General features: G+C 49.8%; 2 protein-coding genes across 6 annotated transcripts in view; one reads left to right on the top strand and one right to left on the bottom strand.

Moving 5' to 3' along the window:
- Positions 1–93: 93 nt before the first annotated feature.
- Positions 94–15,691, top strand: MEX3C (mex-3 RNA binding family member C). Its single transcript, XM_080571982.1, is given in 4 exon segments — positions 94–679; positions 681–866; positions 868–988; positions 12,541–15,691. Coding segments are annotated over 4 exon segments (1,956 nt in total). The 5' UTR covers positions 94–256; the 3' UTR covers positions 13,767–15,691.
- The window catches only part of SMAD4 (SMAD family member 4), a 35,165-nt gene continuing 23,782 nt past the window's right edge, over positions 14,332–25,714 (bottom strand). For all 5 annotated transcript variants that reach the window (XM_080571985.1, XM_080571983.1, XM_080571986.1 and 2 more), the window contains one exon: positions 14,332–24,654. In XM_080571985.1, the coding sequence (XP_080428111.1) occupies positions 24,443–24,654 (212 nt within the window). In that variant the 3' untranslated portion in view covers positions 14,332–24,442. The remainder of the gene's footprint in view (positions 24,655–25,714) is intronic.

Raw genomic sequence — 25,714 nt, 5'->3', positions numbered from 1 at the left:
TGCCTCGGGGAGCTCGGGCCGGGGCGGGGCGGCGCCGCCTCCTCCTCCTCCTCGCCCTCCTCCTCCTCCTCCTCCCGCTCCAGCGCCGCCGCCCGCGGCCGCCGCCGCCGAGGGGAGCGCCATGGGACAAAAGAAGCGCTGAGCAGCGGGGCCGCAGACGCCCAAGGCCGCGCCCGCGTCTGCTCGGTGCCCGCCTCGCCATGGCGGCCCCGCGCCGCTAAGGCTCGGCCCGGAGCTCGCAGCCTCCTCTCCGGCCATGCCGAGCGGTGGCGGCGCCGCCGCGGCGGCGGCGGCGGCCGCCTCCTCCTCCCCCGCCGCCGCCTCCCCCGGCGAGCCGCCGCGCCTCCTCCTGCCGCCGCCGCTGCTGCTCCTCCAGCGGCCCGACGCCCTCCTGAGGCACCGCCTCGCCGGCCTCGGCCTCCGCCACCGCGGGCAGCCCGCGGGGAGCCGGCGGCAAGCCCGGCAGCAGCGGCGGCGGCTGGGGGGGGGGGACGGCTCCGGGCCGTCGCCGGAGCCCCCCGGAGAGGAGGAGGAGGAGGAAGAAGAGGAGGAGGAGGAGGCGGCCGACGAGGGGGACCTGGAGCTGGACGAGGAGGAGGAGGAGGAGCTGGCGGGGGAGGAAGAAGAGGAGGAAGAGGAGGAGGAGGAGGAGGACCCGGCCGCGCTGCTGCTGCTCTCGTCCTCCTCGCCCTCGCTGCCGCCGCCTCCCCCCCCCCCCCCCGCTGCTGCCGCCGCCGCTGGGCTCCGTGCTGCTGTCGCCCGCTTTCGATGCGCAGGAGGCGGCGGCGGCGCTGTACGGGGCGGACGAGCCGCAGGGCATGATGGCGGCGGGGCTGCCCCACGCCTACAGCGGCGGGGGGGGGGGCGGCGGCGGCCGCGGGCCTGAGCGGCGAGCAGGCGGCGCTGCTCCGCCGAAAGAGCGTCAACACCACCGAGTGCGTGCCCGTGCCCAGCTCCGAGCATGTGGCCGAGATCGTGGGCCGCCAGGGTGAGCGGGGCCGGGGGGAGAGCAAGATCGGGGGGGGGGGCTGGGGGCGCACAAAATGGAGGAGGGGGGCTGGGGGCGCACAAAATGGACGGGGGAGGTTGGGGGGGGGGGGGGGCTTGGCTTCCTCCACCCCATCGTGCAGGGGGCTGGAGGGGCCCATCACGGCTGAGGAGCAGCCCCCACGAAGCAGGGGGGTACGGGGGGGGAGCCCTGCTGGCGTGGGTCGGGGCTGCAGGGCCCCGCGGCCGGCTCCTCGTAGCGCCCATGTGGCCGTACCCGTCACCCTTCGTCCCCAGCCGGCGGGGTCAGGCCGCTGCTAGGGCCTGCGGTTGGGTTCGTGGGGGGTTTCTCCCTTCAGGAGGCTCCCCGGGGTGCTGGGGCTCGGTAAGTGCCTGGTAAGCTTTTTAAAGCATCCGCTATATCGAGTTGGTGTAACAGGAGGAGGGAAAGGAGTTAATGGGTTCCCTTCTCACAGCTCGACACCTCGGCTCTCTGTCCTCTCGCTGAGGCCAGGGCCCGTGCAGGCTTTGGGCTGTGTTAAACCAAGGCGCAGGAGCGAGCACAGGCTCAGCTCAGCCTTCTGGTGGTTATTAAGTGAGGGCATTTACGAACTCTAAAACCTAACGCAGGGCCCGGCCAAGTACAAACAGGTGTTTGGGCTTGCTTTGTTCTTTGTTGGCATCCAGCTTGCAGTCCTCGGTAAGCAGTTGCCTCGCCTCTTAGGAGCTCGGGACCGTGTTTCAGAAAGCCCTGTGGGTGAAGGGGTTCAGCTTGTGTCAGCATCCCCCTCGCTGCTGTTCTTCCTCACCTGCCCGCTTTGCCTTGAAGTTTGGGGTAGGGTTTAAAACTTACCGCAAGTTTCCACTGTGCGCGCCGAGACGGGCCGTGCAGGACTCAGAGGAGGTGGCCTGGAGGTGGGGAAATGAGCCGTGAGCAGCCCCTTTCTGACTAAAAGTGATTGTCTGGGTCTGGTTTCCTGTTGATCTCTATTGCTAAATTTCGTGTGCCTCTGTTGTGCCTTTAGGATAAGGTCATTTCTGCGCTGTCGCGTTCGTTGTTGGCCTTTCTTGCGGTCTCAGGGGAAGAGGAGTTGGATGTTTCACGCCAGCTCTCCAGCAGCGAACCGAATTTTGAAGGCACTTTTCGTACACGAAGTGAAGTGCAGAACAGTGTCAAGTGTAGGTGTGGCAGTGCAGACGAGTAGTTTCTCTCTTCCTTTCCCCTTTGTGTGTTTTTCTTTATTGGTTTGGGGGTTGTGTTTCCAGCTTGCCGATCAGATAACGAGAGGTTATGCTGTCTGCTCTCTTACATCAATGTGGCTTCTGTTTCTTTCTTTAGAAGAAACAGTCAAATGAGTAAACCAGTGGTAGTGAGGAGAGATGCGCGCTGAGCACCGATGCTTAAGCAGGCACTTGTTTCCCCATCCTAAATCTATTAGGCTCTGAGCATTTTTCATCAGAGGTGGGTTTTCTGCCGGGTGTTTCAAAGAGCCAAAGCCCGTGGTGTAGAAACTTTATTGGGTCAGATACTCATTCGCGACACCGAGGTCGAAAATATTTATCCGTTGTTAAAACAGTAAGTGGCATGTCCCTCCGGTACATCAACATGCGCAGGCTAGTCCGGCAGACAGGTGGCTTTCTGCACCCTTAAATGCAGGAGCACAAAACATCTTTTCCAAGAAATAATGCTTGAATGACTTAAGACCTTGCTCGTGTGTCATTGGGGACGGGGGGGGCAGGAGGAGAGATGGAAAACAGAACTGAAAACCAGTTATTGCTTCAGTCCTCCGAAATGAAAGGGGAAAAAATTGGACTTTGAGGGCGTATTAGACTGTGTTGTTTATTCTCCCCCGGATCAGGATTGTTCTCTGTAGTGTATTCCTCAGTGCTTCGAGTCACTTAAAAACAAGATAATGGAGTTTGCATAAAAATAGGATCATTGTTCCTGAAGAGTTCATTTGCTGCTTCTGCTTTTATTTCTTATCTGATGTCACGCTGTTTGGCTTGTGATAAAATATTTAGCCTCGGTGGAGGAGAGGGATTGTATCGTAAAAGAATCAGGGCTGCGAGAGAGGAAGGGGTAGGAGTAGAAGTAGGAGAGCTTGGTCTCAGAACATTTTACCACCTATATTTGCATGAAAGCTTCGCTTAAGGGGGCTTTCGTTCAGTCATCAGCTGCAGTGTAACTCGGTCTGCCTAGGGCAAGCCTTGCTGGAGTTGCATCCTTCACCGATGGTTCTGCTCCCTCTAAAAGAAAAGATGCTGCACGTTTTGTCACTAATATACCCCGTAAACAGCTGCTTGGGTTATCCTGAATGGATCCAGCTGAAGTTTTACGCCCGCCTCTTTCTGTGCTGTGTTACTTTTTTATTTAATACCCACTTACGTAAGGATGATGTAATTGGAAGGTTAACTCTAATGGGGTTTTCACGAAGATAAAATTTATGCTCTTTCTGTGGCCGTCTTCGTGAGGTATAAAAAGAACTTGTATTTCAGGGCTGAAGGCATTTCCAGGAACGCTGAGTTTGATCTGGGCTTTCCTGGAGGCCACCCTGCCATGTCTGAAAGCGTATTTATTCTAAGTACTGCCCCCCCCAAGTGGAAGAATAACAGTGAATTGGCAATTCGTGATACTTTTACTGAAATTTAATGTTTAGGAAGAGGAAGAGAACTTCCAGGTGTTGTTTATCAGACCAGAGGAGCTCCCGATTCTTAAGAGCTCTGTAAACAAGCAGAACCTTGCGGCGTGTGCGTTCACCGCTTTTTGATGTGCGAGTTTCAGAAGCAAATATAGCCCTTCAAGACAGCGAAGCGGTGCTCCCGCAGCCCCCGCCGTAGGTAACGGGATCGCGGGCTCCCCCACGGGTGGCCGTGCTTACCAAATCTGTGCTGGTGAGCTGCTCGCGAACGTGGGATGTCACAGCTGCAGAAGGTGCAGAGCGCCCGAAACGTAAGTTGCGGTTTACGGTTTTCGCGTGTACGCCAAGCGACGCTGGAGGATGCTGTCTTACGGGGGCAGTAATTTAACGTATGGCTACTGGAAGCACTTGCGTCACCGTAAAAAGGGCTGGAAAAGGCTCCTGGAGGATTTTTCTTTTGACAAACAGTAGGCGTTCCTCCTTTAAAAAAGGGAAAACAAAATACCGTAGCGTTTTGAAACCTGGATTTCAGGTTCATTTCTGAAACCTGGATTTCAGGTTCATTTCTGAAACCTGGATTTGTGGGTTCTTGTGGTTTTAATTTTTTTAAAATTTCAAGTCTCTCAAAACAAATATCTCAAGTGTTCTCACACTTTACTCACTTTGTCCCCCAGAAAATGAGTGTGTCAGACCTGGTTGGAGTAGGGTAACGTAACTCTCTTGGAGTTTCTTCCACTTCAGAGACTACAAAGGTGAACAACAAAGGAAAAGATACTTGTATCCTTTTATTCTTGTTTAGGCATGCGACTGGGAGCCAGGAAAACTAGATTCCATGCATGGCATCGTACCGGCTTCCCGTGTGGATTCGAGTTTGCTGTCGAATCCAACCTTCGGTGAATTTACCAGTCCTCGTTCTGATCAGAAAAGTGACTTCCTTCGCTGTCAGCAGCTAAAACCCCTGCGTACAACAAGTTGCATCGGTTTAAAGAGTAAAAAAAAGTCGGAGAAAAGTGCTCTTGAGAACTGGCAGCAAGAAAGTTGCGTCTCTGATGAGGTGACCTTGTTCGCCTGCAGAAAGCTGGGGTAGGGCGTATGCCCAAAATGACATCAGCGTGCATCCAAACTGCAAAGAGCTCTGGAGATCTAACTGAGGAGTTCTCGATTTAATCTCTAAATCACATGAAAGCTTTGTAAAGGTCCGCCGTGAATCACCTGAATACATTTTCCTGTACGTAAGCTTGCTGATGGTGATTTTTCCGTGGCAATTCTGCCGTAGCCTGGTAGGCCTCGAGAAGGTTTCGGTTAGGTAGAACTGGAGTCTTCGGCGCTCCTGAGGCAAAAAGAAGACGTGTTTAAATAATAAAATCTTTCCAGTTGCACATATCCTTGACAAAGCTGACAATGGCGTTCTTTTTTTTCTCCCCGAGATATCAGTCATGTTGGAGCTATTTAACTCCAAAGCCTGATGCCTCTGGTAAGAACGGTTCAAAGGATGGCTGCGGATCTTGAAGCTGAAGCAGGCAGGGCGGTCTCCAAACCCCAGATGAGTAAGAGGAGGAGGGATGATATCATCCCATTTCGCTGATTAAATCGATAATGACAAATCTGCTTTGCGTGAGACGGCCTTGCAACGAAAATAACATTATTATGTATATTTAATGATCCCGGGCTCCCGGTTTGCTCTCTCCTTTTGAACGTGGGCTCTTGAGAAAAAAAATATTCCTTTGCTTAAAATAGTCCCGTGAATTGAAACAAACAGGGGAAAAAAAAATACTGATAAGCAGGTAGCTTATCAGTAACATAGCTCAACGGCCAAATAAGACTAGCCGCCGCTCTTGGGGAGTGGAAATAACGCCAAAACAATCCTAGAGCACATCCTTGTGTGAGCTGGGTACATACAGTACATGGGTGTCCCACAGTAGGATAATTATCTTGAAAGCTAACAAAGCAGTTATACTTAAGGTTTTTTGGGTTGTGTCTTTTTTTAAGCCTCCCGTAGCAAGCGTGTTGCTAAATGCTGTGTAAAACGGCTTGTTCTAAAGCCTGAAAGAAAGCGTAAGCTGTTTGTTGAAAGCCGATCTGAAGGCTGCTTGTTGTTGTTGTTTTTTTTTTCTGAGAAGTTGCTGCACTTCGTTTTTACAGCCTGGGACTTCAGGAACTGAAACACGTAAGTCTGCCAGAGCCTGAAATTGCCGCTGAAGTTTCAGCGGCCTGGAGCCCTGGTACTACAGAACAAACATCATTTCAGTTCTGCTGTTTGTCATTCGCGCTGTGCAAAGATCCAACTCGGGTTTCAAAGCCTGTCAGAAGGGTGCAGGTTCTCCGGCTGGGATCGTAAATCCTAAATCCTAAATGCCGCTCTTGTTTGGCGCGTTGGGTGGGAGGCACACCAAACACGGTGCGCACTTGAGAGAGATTTTTCTCTTTGTGTAGCCTGCCAGAAATTCTGTAGGCTTTTACCTGGGAGTACCAGCAGTGAATACCTGCATAAATAAGATCATCTGATAAATCTGAAATTATATAAAAAAAAAAAAATCTTGAAACGTGTAATGCAGATTTTTACTTTCCTGGTTCTTTTCCTTTTCTTGTAAAACGGCTGTTTTCTGAAGAGTGTATTTTGGTTTTTTTTAAGTTTAAAACCTAAACATACAAAAGAGATCCTGATTGATGCACTTCCAAACTGCAGTGTATTAACGTGTCTTGGTGGCATAAAAAAAGTGATATTTCCATTTTTATTTTTTAACTTGTGAGTAAAGTCAGCAGATAGAAATTCCCCTGTCTTGGTCCCTGTTACCCTCTCTCTGTGGTCTGAATTTCTGGAAGAAAAAATCAGTTTTAAACAACAAAAAAAATGTATCTCGAGGATCTTAAAAATTGTTTTCGATGCAGTACAAGGCCAGTTCCCAGCTGCTGGCAAGAACTAATGATTTTCTTTAACAGCGACAGTGTTTAAAAACTTGCTGTAACAAGAAAAAGAGAAGGCTGCTGAGCGCTAGGTTGTTGTTTAATCAAAACAAAAGGCCTAAAAGCTGTAAATCAAACCTTTGTTTCCAACTTCATTCACTCTTGAAGAATGCTGTCTTCCTTTTTCTTTCAATTTCAGGTATTCCTTTAAGTTTCTGAGGTCTTGCCAGCATTCAAGATTTCGGGTTCTCGGTTTGCTTTGCTGGTGCGGGTCGGTAATCCTGCAGCCAGCACCAAGCTCTCTGCTGCTTGTCTGAACAAAGGCACAACAAAATCTCTGATTTTTTTTACCTTCCAGCTCATCTTACATTCAACAGCGTGCTATGGAATGTCGTGTTGAAAAACACAGCCCTGTCAGCATTCTTGAAACTGAGGGATTTGGGGTTTTTATAGAAGCCACGTGTTTTTTTTTACGTAATCTTCCTTCACCTGGCCATCCCGATGTGCTGAATGGGATGTCGAGCGGTGATCCCTTTTAACATCCTGCGTCCTTGGGCAGGCCGCGTTTTCCGAAACTTGTCTCCGCATCAATCCTGTGAAGGAAAACGACTTTTCCTACGGTTGTTGGGGGACGCTTTCCCTCTTTTACGCTGCCGCTCTTCTGCTGTCGTGTCTTTACTTCTCCTCGGCAGCTGCTACGTTAGTCCTGCTATTGCAGCAGTGCGAGTAATTAAGAATACAAGTTGCTGCCCTCTGGCTCTCCTGCTGCATGTGACTTGTTTACCGAGCTGCCATCTGTCTGGGGAACGGGAGCATTCCTCTGCCTGTGCAGTTGCGGGTTTGATAAATTGCCCCAACCTGATAAGTAGGAGGAAGCAGCGTGCTGGCTGGCTACTTCGTTCTGCACCGGGCTGATACATCTGTAGTGACTGATGTGTCGGTGTATACCTGGGAAATATTGAATAAAGTGTTTATAAGCTGTTTGTGAACCAGGGATTTTTCTCTTTCAGAAGACAGAGACTCCCACTCCTTGTCATCTAGCCCAGCTGAGTGTTTTACTGCAATTCCTTGGCTTTTGGGTAAGGTACTTCAGATTTCCAGGTTTTCCCCCTTCCGGGCACGTAGGCAAGCCCGAGCCCGTGTGCCTCCAGCGTCTGGATTCAGCTCGAAGGGGGAATCCTAACTTTATTTAGAGTCCTAACTTTATTTATAGCCCCTGCGGTGGGGCTGCACAGAAACAAAAAGCTGGTGCGAGCCGTCGCGCTGTCTGGAAAGCGTCTCGCCTGAAAACCCTCCTGACGAGTAGGAAAGTTGTGTGTCATCGTGTGCTCGCAAAAACACTAAGCAGTGGCAAAAAAAAAAAAGTCACTTGCTCCTCCAGAATGGCTAAGTGTGATGAAACGATGATGGGAGCAGCGTCGGTCTCTATATATAGCACGAGTCATAATGAAACGTTCCGCGGGCAGGCGCGGGGCTTGGGGAGCTGCAGTGTAGCTGAAGGCCTTGGATTGCAGCGGTGAGTTAAGAAGAGGGTCGGGAGGCAGGGAAAATGGGTATAAAATGCTCTATTTTTCTTGATAGATCCCTACGTCCTCTTCTCCTGGAATAATTTACCAGCTGAATTTCCCTTTCTCCTGTACTACGCCGGCCGGTAATTTGCCTGCTTGTAGCGTCGCTCGTTGCGGCGCTGTTAGAGTCGGAAGATGGTTTTTACCTGCGTACAACGCTTCTGGTGGGAATTGCTTGTCTAAAACCATCAGAGCAGGGAGCCAGAGCGTTGCTCCCGAGTCTCGGGCAGCAACGGGTGGTTTGTGATGGTGGTAAGCGGTTCGCGGTGGTAAATTCGTAAAGCCCTGCTTCGTGGCTTCTCGTTAGGAAGCGTCCCTGCTGTGGATGAAAAATCACTTCGGAAAAGCTCTATTGGATGATTTTTATCCGAGTTTAGGTATAATCTCTTCCAATTGCTTAAAACTCTTAAAGCAATACTTCTACAGCCTTTGTTCCTGAAAATGAGGTGCTGAATGGGTGCTAAAGAGCTCTCTGAGCACGCAGGTCCGGGGTTTTGTACGTTTCAGCATCTTCTAGAAGTGCAGAGAAAATGTCTTCGTCTTCCTTGAATCAACCGTGTTCAACACCTGGTTGAAGGAATGTGTCAGGAGTTGAAATTTTCCAGTCCGTGGGTAAAAACAAGGTGTGAGATGAATTAATTGATCTCAAGCGAAAGGCAGGCGGAGCGTTGGTAGTATTTCACGTGACTTTAAGACCTGAGTTAAGTGCCCAAAACGTTCTGGTCTTCATTTCTCTGTGCTGTCATCTCACCTAAGGAGCTTTAAACATTACATTAGAACAGATTTTCACTCTCTGTCCAAGTGCAGTTCCATATCCTGTACGTTTATGTGTGTTGTAGACCCCGTAAGTGACAGCCCTGCAGTACATCTGGTGTGTCAGGCTTCGCAAATCCTTTGCGACCTTACCTGTGAGGCTTCTCCTTTCGAAATTAAAAGCTTGGGGCAGTTTGGCACCCAGGTAACGGCTGTTAAGGCTCCACAGCCCTTACCTTTAAAGCTGTTTCCCCCCAGGAGAGCTGCAGGTTCGTGGCAAACTAATTCCTATGTGGTCCCCTTGCTGCTTGGCGCTCCTGTGGTTCCTCTTAGTGGTTCCGTGTGCTTTCTCCTCGCTGGAAGCAAGCTACGGAGGGTGATCTTTGGCAGGTCCCTGCTTTGCCTGGGGCCGTTCCGGGGCTGAGTTGAAGGATGCCAAATTTGGTCAGGGCTGCTAAATCAGCCCTGCCTCCTGGCGAAGGGACGAGGCAGTGCCGGCACAGCTTCTCTCTGCTTCCTCCCTCAGCCCAGGCACTGCTGGCAGCTCCCCGCAGGATCCGAGCGTTTGGAGAGACCCCAGCAGCAGCAGCGAAGGAAAGCAAAGCGGTGGTTTCATTCAGTCCTCATCCACGAGGACCGGGGAGGGCTCTGACCCAGGTCCCTGTCCTGAGAGCCTGGAGCAACTTCAGCAAAACACACAAAAGCCATAAGGGCTCGATTTCCCCTGGCGTCGCCGTTCGGAGGAAACCGCGTACCGAAAAGGGGTTTTCATCCCCAAATCTTTAAATCGGGGCGTTATTCTTGAAACCACGTCGCAGCAAAGCCCGCGTGGGGAAGTAAAAATGCAGCAAAATCCCCGCGTTCCTGTCTCTTTCCAGTCTACAGCTAGACTGCCTCTAAAACGTGATGGCCGCGGTGGAGCACGTGGGAAGTTATCCTTTGCTTTTAGAGAGGCGTAATGATAGCGTGCGAGGTAAACGATAGCTTCCTTCGGAGCTGCTCGTACGTTTCCAGGGGAAAATACTGCTCGTAGCGTCTTTAAGGTGGTTGGGCAAATAATCCGAAGGGGAAGGGTTGGTCAAATAATCCGAAGGGGAAAAATGGGGAGGGGAGAGGAGAAAAGTAGGAATCGAGGCGCACGGGATGAATATTTTTCAGGGCTTTGGTGTTCCTTGTATGACGTGGAAGCAGACGAGGGCTAAATCTTTGCCTAAACTTCAAGGGTTTGCCTTTTAACCGTGTTGGTGTGTGCTCACGGTTGCCTGTACTGCGGAGGCAAGCGTGTTGAATAGAAATAGGGTCTTTGTGGGGATCCTGCTGGGCCAGCCGTCTGATTTGACAGACAAAAAGCGGTTTTGTTCTTGACGTAACTTCGCTACTACGAGAATTCGATGAAATCGAATTGAAATCGATGAATCGAGTCAATCATTCGATCGGTGAATTGAAACTCGTCGATTTACAGTGAATTTTCGGCCCGAGTCCCCTCTTCGGGCTTTATCTCCGTACGTCCTGGTCACGGCTGGCTTGCTCCGATTTATTGCAGGAGCGTGGGGGGCTGTATTTTTCTGTCCTACCGTGTCGGAGCTCGGGGAATGCCTTGACCTCGGGCGCAGCAGCGTGGCTGGATGCCGCGAATGGTAAGCGAGGGGATGGGATCGGCCGTGCTGTATCGTCACCCCGCTAGCGACTGACGGACGAGGGGAGGAAACCGGAGCAGCTGAGGAGGAGCCAACGGGCAGCTCGTCCTGCCGGAGCCGTATAACGGGGTGGCTGACCTCGCGTTCCGACGTGACAGCCTTTACAAGTAGCCCTTTGTGCGGGTTTTCGCCGCCGCTCCTTGCAGACGGAACCGAGCTGCTGGTGACTGCCTCATTCAGAAACCTCGGGTTTCGAGCGTGGCCGCTTCCTTGGGATCTTTCCGACTTCTCAGATAAAGCCGAAGGCGCAGATTGCAACAGGACTGCAGTTTCTGAAGCGTCAGGAAAACCTGCTCGGAAACGTAAACGCTGGGGGATTGTTAGGGCCCTTTGGAAACTGGAATTCAGTAGGCTCTGAATTGTGTTTCATAATGAGGAATTACATTTTATTTTTATATTATACGAGATGCTCCTAAAGTTTGTAAAAGGATACTGCCTCTTATTTCTGCAAAATGAGAATATGTATTTGGGTGGAGTGGGGTGAACGAAAGCGGCTTGTGCAGGTTAGGGAATAATTCGTAGGCATCGGGAGGCCCAATTTGTTTTTTGGCGTTGCAGTAGAGCGTTTCGTCGTCGGGAAAACTTGAGCAGCACCGCGGCGGGGGTCTTACGGTCTTAAATCTCAAGCCCCCAGGCGATGTCCGTGCAGCTGCCTTGATGGTGAGAGCGTGAGCTGGTGGCGAGGAGCTCAAACAAAGACGGAGGGAGCGGAGGCGAATCGCCAGAGCGAGGTGCTGCTGCGAGCAGGGACCCATCAGGCTTTCGGGCGGCTTCCAAGAGATGCCTCGTGCCCGTATTGCCCTTATTTATCCCCTGGTGGGCTTCCGTGCCAGGCTGAGGCTCAGCTTTTCTTCCCCCCTGCGGATATTTGCTCTTCCCTGGTGGCTCTGGGGCTGTCTCTCGCGGCCAGGTGTGCTCGTGCCGAGCTCCTTCCCTTGCCCAGAGCCATCCGCGCGCCTCCGGCTGCTCTCCGCTGGAGGTAGGGCCTCCAGAGCGCGATGATGAGCTTCCTCTCCAGCTGCGTGCCGGGAACAAAAGCCTCTTGTCTTCAGCTTTTGTCCTGGCAGCGGCCCTGCGAGGAGAGGCTCTCCCTTCCCACTGTTACGACCCGCAGCGGCGTATTTGCCGTGAGTTTTCCTGGATCGAGTGCGTCTCGAGCGCACGAGACTGACAAAATGCCACCCCGAGACCGTTTTGCGTGTGCCTGTGCTCTGAGATATTGGAAGTGAGGAAAATAGGGAAGGGGAAAACATCAGTTTGCCAGTGAAATGCATAAAACACTCGGTCTGCAAACGTGGCTTGTGGTGGTTTTAAGAGGAGGTTCCCCTTAAAGTGACTTTTAGCAAGACAAACCTTGAATTTGTTATAGGCTGAGGTGGGTTAAAACCAAGTCCAGCGTTCAAAAATGCCCGAAGCATTCAAGGTGCTGCCACCGTGTGCTGGAAAACTTGATAATTCGGTCCCCCAAATCGAAGGCGAGCACTCGATTAACTTCTTGCTTCTCTTTCAGGCTGCGTTTAGGGCGCGCTTGTAAGTGAAAGGCTGGCGTATCAGTAGGCTTGAGCATTTTTGTGAGCGTTTAGCCCATATGCGGGATTTTAGAAGTAACTCAGGGATACCCAATAAATGGGGAAAAAATATAAATTCAACGGGATTTCTGGGATATTCATCGGTTGTCCGTTGCAGAAAAAGCCACCCGAGTTTATTTGGCATCTGATAGCAGTTGAGGAGATGGCAGACTCAAACAGCCCGAGAAGTGTTGCTAAAATAGTTTGTGGCTTTCGGTGTCGGAGGTGCGCTTGGAAATACTAGGTAGAAGTTGTTACCGCTTTCACTGGTGCGGCTCGCAGAGGAAAAAAAAAAAAAAACCTGCTGCTTCTGGTTTCACCCGATGGTTTCTTGAAACTCTCAAGCAGCTCGAAATAGATTGCTTTCTTGTGGCTTTCTAAACTTAGCCGTGTCGCTAAACTTGCGTGTGTTTCCTTCAAACAGGTTGCAAAATCAAAGCGCTGAGGGCCAAGACGAATACTTACATTAAGACCCCCGTTCGTGGAGAAGAACCCATCTTTGTCGTCACTGGACGGAAAGAGGATGTAGCCATGGCCAAAAGGGAAATTCTCTCCGCTGCTGAGCACTTCTCCATGATCCGAGCGTCGCGCAACAAAAACGGTCCTGCCCTGGGAGGCTTGCCATGTACCCCCAACCTGCCGGGGCAGACGACAGTCCAAGTCAGGGTGCCTTACCGTGTAGTTGGGCTTGTGGTTGGACCTAAAGGAGCTACAATCAAAAGAATTCAGCAGCAGACGCATACCTACATAGTCACTCCCAGCAGGGACAAGGAGCCCGTCTTCGAAGTCACAGGGATGCCTGAAAACGTCGACCGGGCGCGCGAGGAAATCGAGATGCACATAGCCATGCGTACGGGCAACTACATCGAGCTGAACGAAGAGAACGACTTCCATTACAACGGTACCGATGTGAGCTTTGAGGGAGGCACTCTTGGGTCCGCGTGGCTTACTTCTAACCCCGTCCCTCCTAGCCGCACCAGGATGATTTCTAATTACAGGAACGACAGCTCCAGCTCCTTGGGAAGTGGCTCCACAGATTCCTATTTTGGAAGCAATAGATTGGCTGACTTCAGCCCAACCAGTCCGTTCAGCACAGGCAACTTTTGGTTCGGAGAAACGCTGCCTTCCGTGGGCACAGAAGAGCTTGCCGTCGACTCTCCTGCGTACGACTCCTTACCGACGCCTTCCCAAACCATTTGGACCCCTTTCGAACCCGTAAACCCGCTCTCCGGCTTTGGTAGCGACCCTACGAGTAACGTCAAACCCCAGCGCAGAGGGAGCCAGCCATCCACTCCTCGCCTGTCGCCCACCTTCCCGGAAAGCCTGGAGCACCCCTTGGCTAGGAGAGTGAGGAGCGACCCCCCTAGCGCGGGCAACCAAGCCGGCCTTCCCATCTACATCCCCGCTTTTTCTAACGGTACCAACAGCTATTCCTCTTCCAACGGCGGCTCCACCTCCAGCTCGCCCCCCGAGTCGAGACGAAAGCACGACTGCGTGATATGCTTCGAGAACGAAGTCATTGCGGCCCTGGTCCCCTGCGGCCACAATCTCTTCTGCATGGAGTGTGCCAACAAAATCTGTGAAAAAGAAACGCCATCGTGTCCTGTTTGCCAGACAGCTGTTACTCAGGCAATCCAAATCCACTCTTAAGTATATATAGGTATTATTATTATATATGGACATCTAAAGGCATGGGTGTCATGGTACCCTCTAGTAAACTTCCTAAGTAAATTCTGACTGTTGGGCTTTCTTGGGATTAGGCTAAAGTTGTTAGTAAAATCTCTCCGTTCCTAAAAGGCTGCTACGGTAACACTAAACCTAGGTGGTCTCTGTCCGGTTCAGCTTCAACAGATGGCATGCTTAGCAGAGATGCATCTGGCGTAATACGGCACAGCGAGGGGAAGTTTTTGAGCAATTACACAACTGCAAAACAAATTTTACAGGCTCTCTGAAGGATCTCAGTTGAGCGTTTGGCTTCTGTGCGCTGGCAGCAATGAACCTCAGAGCCTGAGCACAGAAGTACCAGTGTGCTGCGGAGGGTTTGTGGCATTATCAATATATCAAACAACACTTCCAATGCTGCCTTCTTTACACTGCCAGTTTTGAAAAAACAGGTTTGGGGAAGTTTTTTGGTTTTTTTTTGTTTTTTTTTTGCTTGATGCAACAACTTACGCCTAATTCTCTTCAGCATTGCAAATACTTTTTTTTTTTTAAAAAAAAAAAAAAGCGTAGTTCGATTTGTTGAAAAGGATTTAAGGTTATCGGCAGGATCAGATGAATTGCCGCTACGGTGAGCGGGGAGAGAAGCTGCCCGCTGCGCCTCCGTGTTTCGCCCACGGCGTTGGCAGTAGTATGTTCGGAGGATCAGGAACGTGTCGCCTCGATTGTGAATTCCTACCCACTGCTTTTCTTAATGTGATGTGGAAGAGTCTGGCTGGCTTCATCCCATTTCAGTAAGGGCTTTGGGATGCACATACTTCGACTAATAGTGAGGATGCTGACATTCCGTTCATTAGTCCGATCAAGCTGTTCTTAAATTACGTTTTAGAGAGTGTGTAGTTCAAAATGTGAAGCATTTTATGTTCGATCCATATTTGTCTTGCACATATATAAATATATATTTTATTTTTAGTAACGGAAAGGAAAAAGGGGGGTTGCGTACGTGCCCTTGTATTATTCATGACAGCAGCTGTGACAGTGGCCCTGCAATCAGTTTACTTCATTTCAAAAACTGTCTTTCCAATCATAAGGAAAAGTGTCTTTTGAATGCGCTTCTTACATTTCAACCTGTGGATGTTCCTAGCTTTTTCATCCTCAGTACGTTCCCAAATCTGTGCTGGCATATATTAAAAAAAAAAATACAAAAAATACAAAAAAAAAAGACACAAAGGGGGGTTCTGGTGGATTTTTCTATTTTTTTTGAAGCATTATTTTCCCAAGACAAGACGAAGCTTTTTTCTCAGTATAACAAAAAAAGAAATTATATGTGTATTGAACTAGTAAATATACAGAAATTTTATTTTTTATTTCCACTTGAAGAGTTACATTTCGTATAAAAGTTTACAAATAACGGTTTTTATTTTATGATTTTCAGTATAAGAGTTGCCTTGACGGCATATTACGTAATGCATAACTTTAATGCTAATTGCTTGTAGGATAGTTACATGTCAGTATTGAAACCTAATCTCTAGCTGCAGTCGTGTAGATACGAACAAACGTTCACCGAGCATGTATTTTGTATTTTATTGCATTGTACACTGCAACTAATAAGCCAAGGAATCGACAGACATTAGGTGCGTGTACCATTTCTATAAACCACAAACTAAGAATGACAAACTATCGATATAGTTTAGTATTTGCTAATTTTACTACACTTTTTGTTATGTATATGTAGGGAGGTCATAGGGATTATAAATTCAATTTGAGTAAAGTTTAAAAACCATATATTTTATGATAAAGGGCCTTTAACTTATGATGGCCAAAGCACTGATATTATATATTTGCTGTAAAGAGAATTATAAGAGTTTTATTTTTCTGATATTAAAAGTTACTTAATAAAGACTTGTTTCCATTAACCGGAGCCTGGTGATGTCTTCGGGGTCCCGGCTTCGGGCAGACCGTGGGCTGATGGCTGGGGATTTGTGGGTGAGGAAGGGGGGGATTTTGTGACTGCTGGCCTCACCTCCTGCCTCGGTGAGCCCAAAACCAGCCCATGTGCATCTCCCGTTCCCTGCGGTGGGGTCTGCTGGGCTCTGCTCCCGTCTCCTTGGCCAGCAGAGCACCTGGGCTGCTGATCGACTCCTCCCTGGCATGGATAAGAGCATCAGAACTTAATAAGAAAAGGCATTTTAAGGCCACCTGGCTTGGAAAGCACGTATTTATAAATACTGTGTGTACGCTGCCCGAGGCTGTTCTCTGCTTCCCTGCTCCTCGGCACTTGCGGGAGCCCCTTTTGGGGCTGCGCTGCAGCGGCAGGGTGCTGCTGGGTCCTCCGCAAGGGAAATAAATAGATCCCTTCCCAGCAGCACAAACACCTGCGCTCACTCACACTTCCCCTGTGTAGACAAAGATGCCCGGGGGATATTTCACCCCCTCCTCATTCAGGAAATAATGAAGCATCCCTGGGTGTAGAGGTGGTGGAGGGCCTGCACCTGCCCCGTGGTCCTCAGGCCGGCCATCTTGGAGCTTGTGTCCCCAAACTTTCTGGTCGTTCAGGGGAAATGAGGAGAGTATTTCTTCTTTGCTTGCTTTTTTTTAACTGGCAAGTCTTGGGAAGAGATCAAAAAGCCCAGCTCTCCCCCAGGTTTTCCTCAGTAGAGCAAGCAGCGCTGCAGCTCCTGCTGAGTTGCATAAGGCAGGCGAGGGCTTGAAAAGCTCCAGTTCTCCTAAATTTGTTGTAGTGAATTTATTTTTCCATGCTAAGGAGCGCTTGTGATGAGTGACTAACTGGCCTGGAATTTTAACTCCTGGTCGCGGAGGGGAAGCTCTTGCCACCAGGCATCGCCTGAACCAGCTGCAGGCCGGGCAGTCCAGAGGAACCTCTGGGGGCAGCGAGGTTCGTTAAGAAACCTTCTCTCGTGTTGATTTGGGGAAACAAAAATGCCGTTACTCGTTTCTAACGAGGAAGCTCACGTCCACGGTAGTGCTTGCAGGGGTGAGGAGGTGCCGCTGCCCTCAGGACGAGCACAGCTGCGTGTGGGAGCATCTCGTTTTGTTTTCGGCGCTGCGGCTGCACCTGGGGGAAGGATCGCTTTGGGAAGGAGCTGGGCTGCGGCGCGCTGCACAGAAAACACACTTTTTTTTGGAGCGAGAGGAATGTAATCCCACAATATAAGGCCAGCAGCTCGCTGTGCCGGGGCACAAAAATACAGCAGGGGAGTGCTTGGGACTGGGAGGAGGAGGAAGAAGAGGAGGAGGAGGAGGGCAAATCTGCCAAAGGAAAAGGAGATACTGGAACCACGCTGGGCATCATGAGCCTGTGGCGGTGACGTCCCGCTCCCAAACCTGCCCCCTATGGGGGCAGAGCCGCAGCGTGCCGCGGAGGCTTTGCGGGATCGGGGCCTCGCTTACAAGGCTCGTGGTAAAAGCCAGGCTCCATAGTTCTGCCTCGTCTGCCTTTACCTGTGGCTGTGGGACCGTTGGGGCCGTTACGGCCGTTACATGGCAGCTGCAGCCCCTCAGGGCCGTGGGGCAGGAGTTGGGTATCCGAAGTTTCACCCTGGCGCCACAGCAGCTGAAGCCCTCAGTGCGTCCCCTCAGAAGGCCCAACCCCAACACGCCATGGATCTGCCCTCACCGAGCTGCGTGGGGCTGCGTGGGTTTGGTGTTTTAGCCCCGTAACAGCAAAGCTCCGTGGGGCTTTCAGAGGAAGCCTGGGACCTGTGGAAGCCCTGAACATGAATCCTGTGAGGAGCGGCTGAGGGAACTGCGGCTGTTTCGTCTGGAGAAGAGGAGGCACAGGGAAGGCCTCATGGCTCCCTACAGGTACCTGAAAGGAAGGTGTGGGGAGCTTGGGGTCGGCCTCTTCTCACCCATAACTAGTGATAGGACCAGAGGGAATGGCCTCAAGTTGTGCCAGGGGAGGTTCGGGTTGGAAATGAGGAGACATTTCTGTCAGAAAGGGTGGTTAGGTACAGAGATGGGTTGCCCAGGGAGGTGGTGGCGTCACCGTCCCTGGGGGGGGTGTTCAAGGAAAGGTTGGACGTGGTGCTTAGGGACACGGATTAGTGGGTGACATTACTAGTAGGGCGACGGTTGGACCAGATGATCTTGGAGGGCTTTTCCAACCCTAACGCTTCTAGGATTGTACGAAAGGTGCAGCCTGATGGCACAGAGCAGTGAAACCACCCCGCCTGGCTGCGGTGTCCCCACAAAATGGCTGCACCAGGGCTGCTCTCACTCGCTGTGGGATGGCCCCGATCCCAAAGCCGCCGGGTCCCTGCAATGCCACCCCACCTTGGGCCTGCTCAGCAGGGGCCGAGGGGCTGCCGTGGCCTTGGGTGGGCTTTGGCCCCCTTCCCCAAACAGGACACAGGTGTTTTTGGCAGCTGCCAATGGAGCAATAAGGACATCTAGTGGCATTGCCAACCCCCCCCCCCCCCAAGGTGTTCAGTGCCTCACAGCATCCTCAAAAACCCCCTTGGGTGCAGCCGAGGCCCCGGGGCTGCCCCTTGGGTGGCACAAAGCCCCCGGCTGCGGAGGTGCTGCGTCACGGGGAGGGACACTGAGGGGAACCAGGGCTCCAGCGGATGTTTTCCATTCCGCACAGAGTCTGGAAAAAATATATATATTCATTTTTCATTTCAGGATTTCGACTCACTGCACCTGCCCGGCGATGCTGTCCTCCCCCTCTGCCATCCCCTGCCACGATGAGGTTTTTGAGGGCAGAGCCGTGGGGTTTCCACCGCCAGCAGCCTCGGCTCTGCCACGGGGTCAGCGCCAAGCCGGCCGCCGGCTTTCTGCCCCGCTGCCAACCTGGCCAGCGGCTCCCAGGATGGGGCACGTGCGTGTCTGTGGCCGTCCTGCCGAGAGCTGTGTGCACTAAAAAGCCTCTGCTTTGCTTTAAAAACGGCATTTTTTTTTTTAGCTTCCCTGCTTAACGAAGCAGCACGAGCATCCTTGCAGACGGCAAGGCCGCAAACAGCTGCACAACTGCCCTTCGTGTTTTGCTGACTGTACACGCGAGCGTCTGCACAAACGCAGGCCGAGACGCGTGCCACCGAGCTGCAGGCAGGAGGGTGACAAGCGGCGGCGGTACCAAGCCCTGGAACCCCCCCACACGCGGGAACACTGAAATCGGATAGCACAGGGCGAAATGCCACAGAGGCGGGCACCGGTCCCGGCTGCTGCTAGAAACGGTCGAGCAGGGAATGGAAAAAAAATGTTCGTAGCGGGCAGCTGGCTGATGCAGGTGTGATTTTTTAGGATACATTTTGTATTTCTAGTTGCAGCAGGATGCTCGGTGCTATCGTACGGAGGGGACACGGTGGAGGATCATAGCAGGATCATAGCAGGGTGAGCACAAATGGGTTTTTTTACGTTGCTCACGGCCAGCCAGGAGTTATAAAAGGGTTGCTAAGAGCGCAGGGAGGGAGGCTCTGGAAAGCTTTCTGAGAGGTAAGGAGCTGCAACTGCTGTTCCACGGAGATTGATGAGCTTACAGATGGGCCGTGTAACTAAACACGAGAGCCTCGGCCACAGGGAATTAATCTGCGGGGACAACTTGAGGTGCTTCAGCCTCACGGCTACCGGACACGGCGCCTCGGTGCCCTGGGTCCCTCTGCGGCCAGCGCCGCAGCCCCGGAGCCTGCTGGACCTTGCTCTGAGACCACTTCAATGTTCTCTCTCTCTCGCCGCACAGCTCGGCTGGCAGCCTTAAAGAAATAACTTCCACTAATACAAAAACCCACAAAAATGCTGTGCCACGCCAGCTTAAAGCAGCCCGGCATGCTGGCCGCACCAAAGCATCCACGGGACTCCGAGACCAGGAGCCGCGGAGAACGACACCGTGCTAGCCAGAAACGGGGTAAAAGCTCCCCGCTGAATAAAACAAAGAAGCCAAAGACGTGAATCTTTACCTTTTTTAATCAAAAACATACTCTGTTACAGAATTTCAGGAAAGTTAACTACAGTATATTATCCACAAACTAGGTCTAATGAAAAACATACAGTAAGCTACAAAGGAACTACTGGGAATTCTGTTGACCGCTTATCAAAAGGCAATGGCTAAAAGGATAAATGCGTACCTAGGCTTTCATGCTCAAAAAAACCCTCTCGCGGTGAGTTTTGGGTTATGGGTACTTGGCGGCTCTCAATCCAGCTGAATCACACCTCGGCGGCGCTACCAAACCTCACCAAAAAGACACAGAAAAAAGGTGCCGGAGCAAGAAAGCACTAGATGGTTTTGGTGACCTTTAAGGACGTTAAGTCCCGTAAATTTCGGAGCGATGCATCGCTCGCTAGGCACAACAGCAGCCAACAGCGCCGAAATCTCTTGGGGTCCATAGGCAGTAACAGTTTTACTTCCCGCCAGGTCTCACCGAGTGCAACTTGCACGGCCCCGCAGTTCGTGGGGGCCTCGGCGGCATCGCACGCGGCAAGTTTAGCTCAGCACGATCACACCTTGTGGAGCGTGTTCAGAAATAAACGATTGAGGACCACGCTTCGGAGCTGGATCGCACCCCGAAGGGACACGTCCAGCGTCCAAACTCTACGTGCTGAGTGGTGGAGAAGGGCTTCCCACGGAAACGCTGCTGGAACCTCTCAAAAACGGTGTGTCCTCCGCGATATCTGCCAACGGAACGTCTAATTTTGTAGAGCAGCTGTTCAGTCGCGCGGGGCCTGAATGGAGAAGGGGGGGGGGAGAGGAAAGAGGATTTCCTAAATGAAGTCTGAAGCCCACTTAGAGGAAGACCCATCTGGCTGGCTTTAATTGGTTGCATTAAAGAAGTGACCGGCGCTCCCAGCCACGCCGCGCAGCAGAGTAAGGATGCAAATCAAGGAGACAGTCCCTTCTAAAGCGCTTACTCTTCCAAGAAGAGATTAAAGATGTCTCGATAAAGACCACCGTCAAGACATAAACAACCTGGGAAGGGTTCAGAGGCAGGAGAACCCCCTAGGTACACTGGCGTAGGAGTTTTCTGACGGTTCCTAGTACACAACAGTTGAGGCAGTCGTTCCTGAGCTACGCGGAGAGGACGCTGTCTGTCATCTTTAGCAGTGTCGCAAGAAGTAAGATGGTCCGAAAGGTAAGGCACAGGAGCTGGACACGGGAGCAAGAAGTACTGCTGCTGCAGAGCTCTTCTGCGGCCGGGTGAGCGCGGTGCGTCCTTCGTACGAGGTCCCTCCACAAAGCAGCCAGAGAACTTCCCAGGTTTCCGCTCTGAGAGCCAACGAAGAAGCAATTCGTGGTGCAGCCAGCGGTCCGGGTTGCTCACGCATCATTCTTACCAGGAAAACGAGGTTGGAGACCAAAGCGAGCGACTGTTTCTAACCAGCACCACTTGGCAGTTGTGTCTCCTTCCCGTGGCCTCCTGTCGCACAGAGCTGCCCTAAGTATTTTCACACCATCCTGTTGAAAAGGTTCCTTCTACCTCTCCGTCCCATTAAATTTCATCGCTTTCAAAACCAACAGTATCACGGCAAAATCCACCTAAACCTTTCAGTGGCAATCCCAGCTCTCCAGTACATGAAACAAAATTAAAGTATTGTAGCACAACGTTGGTTTTTTGAGGAACGCATAATTCAGGGCAACAATCACAGGGCTAATTAATTCACAGAAAGAACCAAGACAGCAGACATGGGAACAGGATCGCAGGCAAGAGATTGCTAGCTGAAAAAATACTTGTTGAATTCGCTGAATTTGAGACATCGGAGGAGATGCAGTTCTGGCGTTCTTGACATCCCTGCCTACAGCGTGCACGAGGACCGTCAGAGCTGTCAGCTAGCAGCAGCTCTTTTGTGAATCCCAGAGAAAGCCACAAACGCAAAGCTGTCAAAGACTCGACGTGCTGCTGAAGGGTTTGCAATCCATTATGCGCTGTCTTTTATGCCTTGTCATAAGAAACAAAGAAAAAAAAAAGGAATATTAAAAAAAAAAAAGGGAATATTAAAAACTAACAATGAGGTTCTCGTATTTTGCCCTTTTAGCGGTTATGATTGCATCTTATTGTTAACTGCCAGGAGTGTAAGATGAATGTCACTTCAGTATTTCTACTGCCTGACACAACGTTCGGATTTCTTCTGATGTGGAGCCCGATTTCTTGTTTCTGATGAACTCCTCCGATGTTATTTTGTTGCTCTACCCTGACCGCTTCTGGCCATCCAAATACTGTCGTTGGTACCATTCGCTGCAGGTAGAGAGCCAGGGCAGCTTGTGAAATGTCTGCATGAGACCGTTACAGTCTCACCAGCTGCATTCTTTTAGACTAATCGAGGCAAGAACACCACCAGGCAGAAGCATTAGCGCATTGTTTTATAAAAACTTGGCACGCTCAGAAGGCAAACAAGTACGGAGGGGTTCTGGGGAGCAGCCACGTAACGGAAGATTCACCAAGATAAGCCCCTCGCAAAAATGCGAAGTTAAATAGGGAGAAAGCTGGCGGACTCCTGATCAAATGAACACTGTAACCAATTCCCAAAATCAGAGGCGCCTCACACCCAGCAGTAAAAGCAGGGCAGACAATTCAACGCAGAGGTCGATGAGAAGGCGCAGGCACTGTTCATTTCTTCCACCAAAGCAAGCTTTCTGTTGTGGACGAAGCATAACCCAGGGACGTATTTTCCCTTGTTAACAGGCTCCTCTAAGGATGCAGTCAGAATCCTCTACTGCAGGCGTTCCTGAAAATCTGAGGCTTGCTCTTCTGCTCGGACAAACGAGATCATTAGGAGAGAACTAAAAATGAAAAAAGGTTTTAAACTTAAGGCCTCGAGGAAAGCGAACGCTGATTTTTCCAAACATCAAGGAGAAGCCACACGAGAGGAGAAGAAAATGTGATTTCCTTAGGAGTTAGCGTGAAGAAAGCAACACTGTTAACGAAAATACTGAGAAAATTCGTCCATTTCTGGCCGTCGCTCTGGAGTCATCTGTCTTCTGCGCTTCCACGTGGAGAGCAGAACCGCTGCCTGCTGTCTTCTTTCACGAGAATTTCAGCGTATGGGGGAAGCAATACCTAAACGCAGCGTGTCATAGCCCTCTACGGATTCCTGAAACTATGCAAGAAACTTGGCAAAAAGCTTCTGAACAATCTCTTCCAAGACTTCCACTCATGTTAACCGCTACCACAGCGCTGCCAGGTCAGCGCGGCGAGGCGAGGCGCGCAGACCCAACTGGCACGGCTTGAAGGCAGCACTCGAGCTGGAGTCCACGTCTTCCTAGCGCGTTGAAGTTCCATCTCCCCGCGCGCGTGCTGGAAAAAATGGATTTCCTGCTCCCTCTTCCCCCATCAAAGGGCTGAAAGAGATATCTCCATTTACTGAGAAGCAGGGGGAAGGAAGAAAAATTGGACTTGCTTCCTGGCAAACGTGAACCAACACAAATTCCTACCGCTATTGGCTGCTGCTGCTGGTCTCGCAAAGGAAAGTAATCCATCATTCAAGATCAACGGTTTCAAGGTGCAGAATTACATAATAAAAGCAAACTAAATTTATAAAAACTCAGGGTTTTCATTATTTTATTTATACTATTAACTAGAGAGAAAGCATACATATTGTATCTGTCATACAGTCAATACATTTGCATTTTTTCTACTATAAATTCTCTATACAAAGTCATTGCCAATTGATACGGTCGTTGATGGCATAGGGCTTAAAATAACCAAGAGGTATAAAAACAAGTTTGCCATCTTGCCCTGAGTGGAAATGGTGAACAGATACAAAAACTGGATCCTAGATATCGATATAATATTATACATGATTTAATGGCATATGCAAGTAAAAAGAGTCATGCAACTTTTCTTTTTTTTTTTTAAAATACCTGCCAAGTTTTACTCGAGTAAAATCATCGAAGTCAGTAGTAGTTATGAAAATACGTTCCTGCCATTAGGTACTCATCACGCAATTTCAGTGGCAACTTTGCAGACTGGGTATTTCATGATATTTAAATTGAGTGCCAGCACTGAAAGTATCCATTTCTTTTAGTGTTTTAAAACTCATGTGTCTATATAAATAAAAATCTAAGATATCTTTTTAAAAACTAGTGAAGGAAAAGCGACGTTTCTTTTCCTTGCTATTTTTAATCAATGCCAACAATGCATGTCTCATCCCTCACTTTTTTTTTTTTTTTTGGCAGCTTCTACCTTTTAATCTGGAAAAATCATAACAAGATAGTCAACAAAATAAAGAAGTCTTCTGTTAACTATTGTTCCCTAAAAAGAACATCACAAATCAGTTGGAATTTTAAAGTTGCTATAACGTAAATGTTTATAACGATTAGAAGGAATTTTCAGATATAAATATATATATAATATATATTCTGCATACAAAAGGCTCCTGTGAGGCTTATCACCCAAGATGCCATAATAGAGAAGGAAAGTTTCGAAGGGAACAAACCCAATACTGTAAGGTCTCTCTATAAGGCGTTTACCTTTCACTTCAAGCCCTGAGCCATGTATTATGACAATTAAGTTCTGAAAATAACCGAAATCCAAATTCTGCATGTTCAGTTTCTTTCTGCTAAGAGCAAGGCGGCAAACACATTTTTAAAACCCGGTTTTAGAAGATTAAGCAGAACAAAAAGTAAAATATATCTTCAGGTTATAAACAGAATTGTATTTTACAATCCACCATCCTCACAATATAACGGCCCACAGCAGTGCAGCAGAGGGATCTCAGTCTAAAGGTTGTGGGTCTGCGATAGGCATGGTATGAAGTACTTCATCTAGAAGCTGGAGGGCACGGTGCAAGTGAATTTCAATCCAGCACGGTGTCTCTTTGATGCTCTGTCTTGGGTAATCAGGTCCCCAACCTTTTACAAAACTCATCCTGAGTATGCATAAGCGGCGAAGGTCATCTACACCGATTCCAGCAGCAGCTGACAAACCTAGACAGGAGAGGTTTCAAGTAAGTGTTCGCAGGCACGCTTTTTTTTTTTTATCACCTGTTTGTTTAGCCATTCCTCTTTGCTTGCTCGTTTCTCCACGTACACGTCCCTCTCACCACAGCCAAGGCCAATCGATATTTCTAGACCTCTATCACCACAAGTCAGCAATTATTTTGCATTTCTTCCAAACAAGTTTTCTTTTTCATCGCGCTGCAATCTTGAAAGGGTATTAAAATACAACAAAAAAAAAAGTTGGATCTAAGAGTTACAGTAGTTACTTCGTCTAATAAAAAAAAAAAAATGAACGCAGCTGGCAAACTTCAAATCACAACCATGTCTAGAAGAAAATTTAAGTACGTTCCCAAAAATGCCTTTAGCATTTTGTAACATAGCTGGAAAGCTACGTTTGGCAACACAAGGAATCCAGAAAATACTATGGCACATAAAGCAGTCTGACACACCTAAATACTCACCATTTAAAAAAATATTTAAGTGTAATATCAAGGGCATAGAATTTAGCAACTAAGAAAACTCCAGGCCAACATAACTTTAAAAAAAAAAACAAAACAAAAAGCACCATTACAACCTCCTCTTCTTCTTAAGAACCTTATAAATTGAAAGTCTTCCTAAAAGTAGTGAAGGACTCTGTGGCCCAGCACTCCCCATTACTTTCAGTAACGTTTTTACGAGCTTACAGCTCAAAGATCGTTTTTCAAGCTTAGGTTTAAGCAGCCTAAAGTACCTCTGCTTATAGTAAACCAGTTATGCTACGTGACGTTGCATACGACACGCTTTCTGTTGAGCTGCAACGATTCCTGCGGTACAACAAGCAGATGCTTCCTCATCCAATATCCCCTGAAGACTTCGGAGTGAAAACTGGTGTGTGGGCCAGGTACAAAGTAAACAAATACAGACTTACCATGACGCCACCCCAGCCCAACCTCGCCCGATCCTGTTACCTCCTTCCAAGTTCATTTGTACCGTTTTCGGGGGGCGCCGCTACAAGGGAAAGCTGCGTTGTTTTCAAGGAAGAATAAAAAAGGAGACCGAGCAGTTATAA

This window comes from Anser brachyrhynchus (genome assembly GCF_964034855.1).
Source record: "Anser brachyrhynchus genome assembly, chromosome: W".
Classification (NCBI taxonomy): domain Eukaryota; kingdom Metazoa; phylum Chordata; class Aves; order Anseriformes; family Anatidae; genus Anser; species Anser brachyrhynchus.
Note: the sequence above shows the minus strand (reverse complement) of the source record. Positions and strands in the feature narration are given on the sequence as shown.